The sequence below is a fragment of the Miscanthus floridulus genome, chromosome 10, assembly GCF_019320115.1.
Source record: "Miscanthus floridulus cultivar M001 chromosome 10, ASM1932011v1, whole genome shotgun sequence".
NCBI lineage: Eukaryota > Viridiplantae > Streptophyta > Magnoliopsida > Poales > Poaceae > Miscanthus > Miscanthus floridulus.
In genome coordinates, this window is record NC_089589.1 from 33,152,479 (window position 1) to 33,163,339 (window position 10,861).

At 50.8% G+C, this 10,861-nt stretch overlaps 1 protein-coding gene across 2 annotated transcripts; it reads right to left on the reverse strand.

The window, feature by feature from the left end:
• Window positions 1-3,755: 3,755 nt before the first annotated feature.
• Window positions 3,756-10,484, reverse strand: LOC136486470 (aspartic proteinase Asp1-like). Of its 2 annotated transcripts, none has more exons than XM_066483371.1 (8): window positions 10,223-10,484; window positions 9,274-9,391; window positions 8,678-8,907; window positions 8,373-8,606; window positions 4,726-4,864; window positions 4,454-4,642; window positions 4,286-4,355; window positions 3,756-4,192 (listed from the first exon to the last, which is right to left on the reverse strand). In XM_066483371.1, the coding sequence occupies exons 1-8, from the start codon at window positions 10,372-10,374 to the stop codon at window positions 4,080-4,082; spliced, it is 1,245 nt and encodes a 414-aa protein (XP_066339468.1). In that variant the 5' UTR covers window positions 10,375-10,484; the 3' UTR covers window positions 3,756-4,079. The 2 variants fall into 2 exon arrangements, with proteins under 2 accessions (XP_066339468.1, XP_066339467.1); XM_066483370.1 differs by having other exon boundaries at window positions 9,703-10,361.
• Between the last annotated feature and the right edge of the window lie 377 nt (window positions 10,485-10,861).

A 10,861-nucleotide genomic window follows, 5' to 3' on the forward strand; every position in this document is an offset into this window, starting at 1 on the left:
GGCATCAGCTGACATGGTTCTGGAAATTATCCTCCCCCTCCATATAAACATCAGATAACCTGGGCCATGCTACCCACTCATTTTGAAGGAAGTGAAAAATTAGTGGAAGATGTGTTATTTCAGTAACTCACAGGATATTATATCAAGTTAGAATAGGCTGAACATCTCATCTTGTGCATGACTGGTTCCAATAACTCTATGGCAAATTAAGAGTACAGAGTGTTCTATAATTTATACACTCCATGATATAGAACTATACAGTAATTTTCAATCTCATCTATCATGATCTTAGGATACATCAGTTTCACAGAATCATGTGTCCTCTATTGTCAATATGTATACTATGTACACACTGGCAGTTCTAGTTGATGCAAAATTTCATATAGCATCATATATTTTGTCTGCTTTATCAATGAATTATTTTGAAAGTAAACAGGTATACATATGAGTCCAGTGTTATTGCGTTGGGCTATGGTGAACGTAATCACTGCTTTGAACTATCCATACAGTGCGGTCATATGCGTAAGTATACCAGGATTCAATTCGTTCTAAACAAGGGTCAAATGCTACAAGGCAGCAGCAGCAGCCATACTGCTTTTTGAAACCACAATTTTACTAAATAGAGTGCAGTTGATCAGGACAATCTTCAATCGCTGCAGGGCGCCAGGGCAGACACACTAAAGTTCTTATGCCAAACTATAGTTGTTATACTCCATTCTTCATCTCAATAATAGGTAGAACTTCTTTCGCATTTAAAAAACATAAATTAATGATGATTCTGTGTCACAACTGTCACTTTACTTCACTGCACCACTTGCTGTCTATAACTGTGAAATATAGACGCTAACGTTGAACACAAAGAAACTGAGTTGGTCCTGTTTTTACTACCTCTCTCCGTTTAATCAAATACCATATCTACAATTATAGTTCCAGTCATTCCTGGAGGCTACCCAGGTAAAACATAGCATCGAAGGAATTGTTTCTTTTTTAATGAAAGAGGCATATATATCGACTGCACAATCAAATTTACGTCAGCACAAAGAACATCTCAGGTGCGTTCGCAAAAAGGAAAAAAAAACATCTCAGGCGAAAAACATACTTAATCATCAAATATGCTTTATGCATAATATTCCACTGTATGAACAGTATCACTGGATGATAAACTCAAAAGGTTAAGAGATTCATAAATTGGATTCTAAGTATATATTTACCACACATTAGAAAGCAATAGATGTAAATTATGCCAATGCAAGAGCGCTAAAGCCATCTGCACTAAAGAAACACCACTTCTTTTTGTTCTTTTTAGGTCTATATATGATGCAAAAATATAGAAGAGTTTTGCAAGTTATATTCTTTAGAGTTAAATGCACTAGCGGCCCTCGAACTTGTAGCCGTGACTCACATAGGTTCATGAACTTTGAAAATGAATTTCTAGGTCCTAAAACTCGTAAAGTGGTGCACCGCAGGCCCATACCAGTCATAAGGATTTTTTTTTTGCTGATGTGGCGTGCTAGCGTGACACATATTTTTAATTTAGCTCCTCACATTTATTTTTCTCATAAAAAAATGACCCTTCCTTCTCTCATCTCCCGTGGCAGCGGGCATGTCGTCGATGCACTCCGCGTGGAACAAAATTGGAATTAAAGTTCAGGCAGAGACCGCTCCGTAGCCCCAGGGGGGAGACCGCCAAGGTGCATAGTGCCAACTTCCTGGCGTCGCGGCACCTGAGGCACCGCGCCTGCCCCTGGGCGCAGTGGCCGTTCGTTGGGTCCGTCCGGGCGTCATCGGCACCTTCCATGGCTGGTGCTCATCGTTGCGTCATGGTCTCGTGGATGGCACGCGGCCAACCCAGACCGCCCCCGCGACCGACACCGAAATGGTCTCGGCGATGCCGACCGTGGCGGCCGCGCAGCAGTGGGACATCCAGACGAGGAGGTCGTAGGCTGCGTAGAGGGAGAGGAACGACATGGCGGTCCAGACAGTAGCGGTGCTGGTGAGCAGGATGGCGAGGAGGAAGCAGACGTCGCGCACAAACCCAGGCCGACGGCGACAGGAGCGTGACGCCCGCGATGGCCGGCAAGTCGCAGCGCATCGGAGAGGCCCTTGAGCGCTGGGCAGAAGTACTGCGACACCGGTAGAAGAGGAGCAACCAGAGCGCCAGCGCTGCCCCCAATGGGTTCCACGGGATCAAACGCTGCTGCCACCGGAGATGAGAGGAGGAAGGGTCCATTTTTTATGAGAAAAATAAGTACGAGGGGTTAAATAGAAAATATGTGCCATGCTAGCACGTCACATCAGCAAAAAAAAAAAAAAAGTCCATGTGGTTGGCATGGACCTGCGGTGCACCACTTGACAAATTTAAAGACCTAGAAATGTATTTTCAAAGTTCATAGACCTATATGACATACTCTTACAAGTTCGATGGCCGCTGGTGCATTTAACTGTATTCTTTAAGTACTGTCTACATAACTATCCAATTGATTGATATATACGAAACATGCATGAAAGTATGCATGTGAGTAGTATGGTCCCGTTTTAGTAAAGTAACGACTGCATTTCCACTCCAACGACACCTATGCTACGAAAAAACATTTGTAGAGTCAATTGGTAACCCTTTTCTACAAGCGTTTAAGCAATCGCCACTCATGTTCCATAGGCAGAAAATGGACAACCTCTGCAGCGCAAACAATATTTTTCGCACCAGGGCCAACTCACAAAGCTAGAATAAAGAAATTTCTTTATCCAAACTTGGCCGTTGCAAGCCGTCACATAGTGCCCAAGTCAGCTTAGCAGACTTCCAAATCAGCACAATTCCTGCACATGCCCAATTTAGCCATCAATACAATCATTTTTGCCATGCCCTTGGAGAGTTCTTCCTAAACACACAAAGTTGGCACAAACCCTATCACAGGCCCCCATAATCCCCATGCTCGATCTCTTGCGTTGGCCCTGGCTGAGGCTCACCATCTGAACATGTCAGACTTCAGTTATTCAGACTGCGGTTCCCTCTTCAGTCTTCAGTAGCACTCCATCCTCCATCTGACAGAACAAGTCTGACCACTCACCAAAGCTCCCACCAAACTGTGCTTATATACTCTGTTTAATTCCAGCGTTAAGTGTAATCCCCGGTCTCCAGTACTCCATGGCTGCCTGTAGCTGTAAGGCTTATGCCATTCAGGATGAAATCAGAACCCTAGCAGTAGCAGTAGAGTACGTCTCCAGTACTCCATGGATTGTATATGGGAGATTCTCCAGTTATCCCTGAATATACAAGTTGCTGCTTGTCATGTTAGAAGATGGCGCGGCTTCTGTGGTAACAGCTGTGTTGGGCTGGGTCGGCCTGTAGCTGATGTAAGGGGACATCGGAGAACAGAATTCTGAATCCCAACCTGTCTCTTCCTCGCGGGTTCAGCCGTGCCCTCTGTATCTTCAACTGAATCGGCTCTGTTCTCAAACATTCTTGCTACTGCATCCCAAACTCTTTATCCAGTTTCCATTCTTGTTGCTGAGTTCGGTGACACTGGTTGATTTCGTTATTGGTTGCTTCCCAATTCTCCTCAGTTCCTCACAGATCAATCCTCGACCCCAGTCTCAGCTCACCTCCAATGTGCTTGTGCAAAGAAAATTTTGAGTGTCAGGAGAGAAATATCGGGGTATCAATGATATTTGCCATACTTTCAGTTTCTTTGCTTTTGACTTGCATAACTACATGGGAAATGCATTGTAATGATGAAATAAGCAGCCCTCCTGTGTCATTATTTCAAAATGGAACTCCGGGGAGGGTTCTAGTTAATAGCATATGGGGAACAACTCATACCAGCCTTACAAATTATGGACTCCACCTCTATATGAACAGGAGGAGCATACAGTCACTGTTAGTAACATCCTATCTGCCTATCTAAACTGCTCGCTCGCTCTCTCTCTCTCTCTCTCTCTCTCCTGGATGTTAACGCAAACTATTCTTTATTCCGAAGGAAATAGGCTGCCACTCTTCAGTTAGGAAATTGAGCATGCACTCCGAGAAGTTTTGATGATATAGTAATTTTCTCAAACTCCATCAGAAGTACATAGAACTGAGCTCAGGGAAAGGAAGACAGAATAGACTTGGCACTCCTAGTGCATGCCCCACGCGCCCATCCCAGCTGAGATTTCTCATTGTCATATATCACCATCTGATCCTGCATCGTGATGTCTAAAAAACAAAAGTCAAGACAAGTTAGTACACAAAAAAGATGCATTGCATCCAAATCTCAGAAATTTGGTACTGTATGACTGCACTCTGTACCTCCAATTACGTTGAAACTCAGCTTGGCAGCCGTTCCATCAAGGATGCCCAGGCACACATTTCCATTTTTCTGGCACAAACATGTAAGAAGACAATTTAGCCATCATTTTGTTCTCAAAATAAATGTGGTTCAACTGCTGGTTAGTCAATTGAGTGTCAAGAGTTTACAGTGACAATGAGGTAGTTTTCAGGAGGGATCTCCATGACGGCATTCTTGGCACTGGCAAAGCTCAGAAACAGTGACTTGAATTCCTTCTTGACATCAAACACAGATTTGAATGCTTTCGGGCCTTTCCAGCACAGAGGCAGACTGGGATCTGACACCTGTTTAAGTGATTTGCTGAGACCACCTTTGAGCTGCAAGGCCAGAGTATCAATAGTTCAGTGTTTGTTTCTTGAAAAATTTATGGACATCAGAACAAATCATGGTCGAAATATACCGCAGAAACAACAGCTTGGTATGGCTGAGCAGTAAAATAGGTATACGTGCTACCACTGTCAAATACCACCTCCATTGGCTTCACGCCAAGTGAACGTCTATCGAAGTACAGTGTTCCTGAGCCAGGTGAGTAGTAGTTCCTACAAATGTGTATAATCCATCAAACAAAATGAAAAAAGGGAAAAAGAACTTAAAGATGCACTTATATACAAGTCCTTCGTATGGGATCATCCATGATGGAGGAATTCTCATTATTCACTCCAGGTTGTTGTATTTTTAGAGAATGACCATTCATTTGGTAAACTGGCATCAAAATCTTTAAATAGACTGGAAATGATAAAGTATAAACTGTTTGCAAACTAATGACATCAGTGAGCTGTGAAGGAAACTGATGCAGAAAATTGGCCTTTCAATCCAAAGGGGCAAAAAGGATAATAACTTAAACTAATCCTATAAAGGTCTATATTGACCTTAGGACCATAATTTTTTTGTATGAAACCTCAAGTCCATGTTTTTTCTCGAACGTGCCATTGGCATGGTATTCATTAAGCAGAAGGAGAGTTTTACAAATTAAAGCTGGGACGGTAATTTGTGATTACCGAGCCAAACACTGACAGAGATCACATAGTTGTGATTTACAAAATAAAATACTTAGCGACCAAGAGAAAGATCAAGCATAGGGACAAAACCCAGCAGGCCCTGAGCTCAACGGCTAAAGAGCGTCGTGCTCGAAGCCAGTGAGGTTCAGCTCCATGGCAACCGGATCGAAGTCTGGAGCGAAGAGCGCCTGAAGGGCCTCTTGTTTGGAGGGCGACAACGGCGCAGCAAAGAAGGCCTTGATACTGTCCAAAGCCACAGGGTCCGGACCCTACGGCATATCTGCGATCCCCAGCTTTTGCTTGAGCACATTTTGTGCTTGGACAGTCGGGTTGGAGGCCTTGGTCTTAGCAGCCAACCTCCCACTCCGACGCACCGACATCACCATTGAAGGTGTCCTGGACCTTCTCAGCCTCGGCTTGCTGAGCAACGGGGTCTCGAGCGGGATGCATAGCCGTGCCTCCAATTGTGCCAACAGGGACACCTCAACCGATGGAGGTTGAGCGTTGTGGCCTTCATCGTCAATCGATGATCCACGGCTACGCCTCAACAGCTGAAGCTCTGTAACCTCCGAATCCGGCAGAGGCGTCCACGGCCGTTTCCTGCCCTGAGCAGAGTGATGCGGGGCCAAGTCAGCCGATGATGGCGAGATCTCACCAGCGTACGCCGCAGAGGCCATCGGCTGGTGCACTAGCTCGGCCATCGATACGGGCGGCGCCACGTTGTCGACGCCCGGATGGCCAACCCGCGTTGGCGTAGAAGCGGCCGCCTGATCCGCAACGCCGTGCTGTCCCACCCGTGGTGGCGTGATTTGCGGCATCTCCAGCTCAGGCGACAACGGGGGCGAATCCGTCGTTAGGGAGGCGCCCGCCGGAGTAGTGGGGCACCAAGGCGTTGTTGGTCCCGCTGGCTGGCTCACGACGAGCGAGGCGGTGAGCTCCTCCAGCATCGGGTCCACCGACGCGGGAGGCCCCGCACCCGCGCAGGGCTCCAAGACCAGCGGGTCCGGCTCAGGAAAGCAGGAAGCAGCAGCGGCAGAGGCTTCGCCCGGCGCCGTTGGAGCGGCCCGTGCCGACCTCCCGAGATGCCTTCGTCGTTGGTGTCGCTGGCCGCCGCTGGCAGGAACGACGCTGTTCGACACGGTCTCACAAGCGCCTCGCGAAGCACCGTGGTCCGCCGGCCGAGCATCAGAGCTGCTGGTGGGCTCACTGTGACCCTCCCTGGTAGCACAGTCGGCTACGACAGTAGTTTCCGGCGCCGCAGCGGTGCCGGTGGCCTCGCCGCGGTCGGCTGCAGCGTCGCCAGGGAAGTCGGTGTTGTGTAGCACCAGCTGTCTGCGGCGTCTTGTCCGCCGCCGCCTCGTTCGCCGCCGCCGCCTTCGGCCGACAGACGTTGGAGCAGTCGACGCAGGCGCGGCTCCACCCGCCTCCACCGAACCACCGTGGGCGGGTGGCCGAGGTAAGGTCTCAGGCAAGCAGTCGTGGCCGGCCGCCTGTACCGGTAGCTATAGGAGGCTTCCGCCGTCGCTGGCCGCCACCGTCCGTTGGCCGAGCATCGGAATTGCTGGCACGAACCGGGCGCGACCGACGACCCACAGCGCCGACATCACTCGAGCTCCCAGAGCCGGCGTGCTGTGGCCACTTGTTGCCGTCATTCACTGGCGAACGAGGCCGCTTGCAGTCCCTGGCCAGGTGCCGGAACTCATGGCAGTGCAGGTGCCGCAACTCATGGCAGTGCAGACATCTCGGCGGCAGACGGCAGGTGGCAACCCTGTGGGGTGTATGACAGGCAGTTGAAGCACCTGTCGCGTAGCACGTCTGGGAGGCGGCGACGTCGATGTGGCCGAGGTGCTCTTGTGGCGGCGGCGTTCCGCTGGCCAATAGGATTACGAGACAGGACCTCCTGCCATCCGTTGGCGTCGGGTGCTGAGATCCGGCGACAGCCGCGAGGTGGCACACGGTGGCCAAGCCTGAGGTAGGTGGGGACACGCTCATCGCCGGACTGAGAGCCGCCGTCGACCCGATTCCCCAACCTCAAGTGCACAGGGACGTGCTCTTGGTTGGCACGCGGTGCGGTGTTCGCCCCACGGCCGCCGCCGATAGCGCGGTTCCCCCTCCTCCTCCGGCGGCGCTTCGTGCCCGGTGGCCTGGCGACAGCCGAGATCTGGACCGCCTCCACCGGCTGCTCTTCGACGACCCGGGTGCCAGGGTGGGAGCTGGGCCCCGCCCTATCTGGGAAGGCCCTCCAAGCCGGGGAGCCCGAGCTGACGGCATCGAGGTAGGATGGCTGCGGCACCGGACAGATGGACTCGCAGTCTGAGTCGGAGCAGTCCGATAGCTCCGTCCAACGCATGGATTTGGAGCGACCGGGGGTTCCGCCGGGGTAGAAAGGCGGGGCGTCCGGCGAGAGCGCGGGCCCCTTGTTTGCTGAGGCCCGGCGGGGGCTTTGGGAGGCCGCCGGTGCCGGGCTGGTGGCCGGCGGGCTGGGTGGCGGGGCGGGGGCTGCCCCAGCGCCGATGTACGCCGCGTGCAGCTGCGTCCCAGCGCCTGCTGCAGGTAAGCCACCAGATCCAGCGCCTGCCGCCGGCGGGCTGCCAGATCCGACGGGCTGCAGGCTGGGGGCCACGGCGGTAGGCATGGTCGGGTTCGGCCCCCGCGTAGGTGCGCGCGGCCCGGGACCGGCGCCCGCATCTGCGGTGCCCTCGGTGGTGTGCAGTGGAGGGGAAGGGGAGGGGGAGGGGGAGGTGGGGGTGGTGGTGGTGGAGGAGGAGGAGGAGGAGGATGTGGGGGGCGCTGGCGCCTGGATGGCGGCCGACGCCGCCGGCGGGGAGTCCGTCAGGGTGTTAGGGTGGGCGGGGAGGGGTAACCATGAAATCAAGAATCTGGAGGGGACCACGGCTGGTCAACCTCAAGTCCATGTTGTAATAGAATGCTAACGAACTTGCAGCAATCGAATAAACTATGACTTTTCTTGAGCCTTGTCAAAATTAAGAAGCGTGCACCACAAATACAATGTAACAGCGATACAAACACCAGCTGTAAAGATGCTTACCCAGATGTCCTCGCCATCGGTACCCAAGTTACACGTGACGTAGGCACAATATCATCCCCAAAGAAGAGGAACCCCCCTCCATTGGTGCTGAGGCAATGGCCAAGGACATTCTTGGTGATCCCTTGCTGCTTGAGCTGTGAAACAAGGCTAACTGATCCCCTCCCAAGCCCAAGCATGCCGTCAGTCACTGCCTGCACAGCACCATTTTTCCCCACTTGCTGGTCATATCCACAGCTGCGCAACACAAAATTAACCGTTAACAGCTGAACCCAGTGGCATTTATCAGACAACGTTAAGTGTTATACCCAAATGTGAGGCCAGGACGAATGTTGGAGGATCTCATGGGCAGTGAGAAGTTGTCGTTGATGAGCACACCTTGAGAAGATGCACTATCAGTGTACTTTATCTGATAGTCGCATTGCTTTGGTGAAGGGCATTTGTTACTAGAGCCCTGTCCACTGTGAAGTGCAGTGCAGAGTGCGTTTGCACACGGTACAAGGCTGTTTGCCGTCGGTCGATATAAGGGATGTGGCACCTGCAACAGAAATCAGGAACGCAACATCAAGGACCAAGCCAAGATTCTTCTACATATACAAATGAAGATAATGCCATCACTGAATGGGGAAAAGTCAGTCAATGTGAGGTGATTTGAAGCAAAATTGGTACCAATTCCTAGGTCAAACCAACCGGCCAACTTGGAATACAAAGACAAGTCATATTTACACCTGAAGCATGCTTGATATAAAGAAAAAAAAATTTACCCCGAAACAGATAACATGTTCTTTTGATACACTGGTATAGAGTTTATTCTGCCATGCATACGATGATCGCAAGGACTGGAACCAAACACAATGTATCCGCAACCCTGAAGAATACATATGCAGCACTGGGACAATGGTACCTTGTTGCAACTCCGACAGGGGCCGTCGCACTGCAGCCAGGTGAGATCACTGCCAGTGTCCACGTCCAGGAAGTAGGGCTTCGCCGGGTTCCCAATGTTCATCGTGACATAGTAGTGGCTGCAGATGAAGAGGAAAATGTCAAGTTCTGTACACAAGTGGATGCTCAAAACCTTATAAACTTCGATGGAATCAAGGGTAAAAGCAATCTGATTCTTGTTTGCTAACAAGTAAAACTGCAGGAGAAAAACAAGCAGAGGATTTTTATCCTTTTTTTCCTTCATCGGAATGGAGAATTTGGAGTTACAGAGGAACAAAGAGCAAGCAGAGGCAGGGGAGCATAAGAGCAAGAACAGAGGAAACAAGGAAATTTCGGTTGGGGTAAAAGTCAATAAGTCAATGCCCATAAAATCTCCCAACAGGACAACAACCTGAAAGTAGTTCGCGAAGAGACCACGCTTGCGGTGACATTTGGTTGCAGTGAAGAGTAGTAGCTTGTGATGCTTTGAAGTGCTGATGGAAACGGCAAACAAAGAAGCTTGTAGCCAGCAATGAAAAGTGAGAGATAGAGAAAGGAAAAAAATCCGTAGGACTGCATACAGACAGGCAAGAAAGGGACGCAGAGTCAAAAGATAAATTTCGCGATTCGGCCGGCGACTTTTGGTCAGACAAGGCCAACGCCCGCGGCGCGACGGAGGCGACGATGCCGTGCATTGCACTCCGCTAGAAAACCCCCAAGTCGCCACGCGCGGCCGCAACTGATTCAGCAAGAAGGCGCAACGACAGCTCCAGGAAAAAGGTCCGAATCGCGCATTTAATCGAACGGCAAGAGCTCGAATTGAGCGGCGGAATCCCTTCCCTCCTCGCAGTCGCGCGCGCCCGTGCTGATTCGACTCCTATTATACTACAATCGGCCGAGATCAGGGGAGGGGAGCAGGTCGGCCAGCGTACCCGGTGGGGTAGACGTCGCCCTGGAGCTGGAACACGGCGGTGGACGACCTCGCCGGCGTGGCGGCGCGGGACGGGTTGGCGGCGAGCGAGAGGAGGACCAGCAGCAGGAGCAGGAGGCCGGCCGCCGGGTTCCACCTGGAAGCCGCTGCCATGGCGAGGCGAGACGAGGAGAGGAAAGGAGGCGAGGAGCAGGGTGAGCGCCCGCGTGAAGCGGCTGTGGTTTTCTTTCTCCCCACCTACCTCTCGTGCGCGCCTCTTGGGGATGGCGAGAGAACAGAGGAGCGGGAAGAAACGCGGGGGCGTTATTTATAGCGCGGCAGCGTGGGAGAAGGGCACGGCACAGCTGAGAGGTTGAGAGCACGCGGCTTTGGAAGCTGCTCCGCAATTTCTTTTTGTTTTTTTTTCTCTGCTCTTTTATTTATTTATATTATATAGATATTATTTTATCTCTACGACCCATCAAAATTATGTATCATTAAAATATATCAAAAAGTCCACCACCGAAAGACTACGACCATTATGCACCAATAAAATTATACCAAGGATTACCGTATCATTAAAATATATGGCTCCTAATCCTTTCTCACATGCTTCAACTTAGATCCGATGGCCAAACATTATTTGGATTTCCCCCGCCCA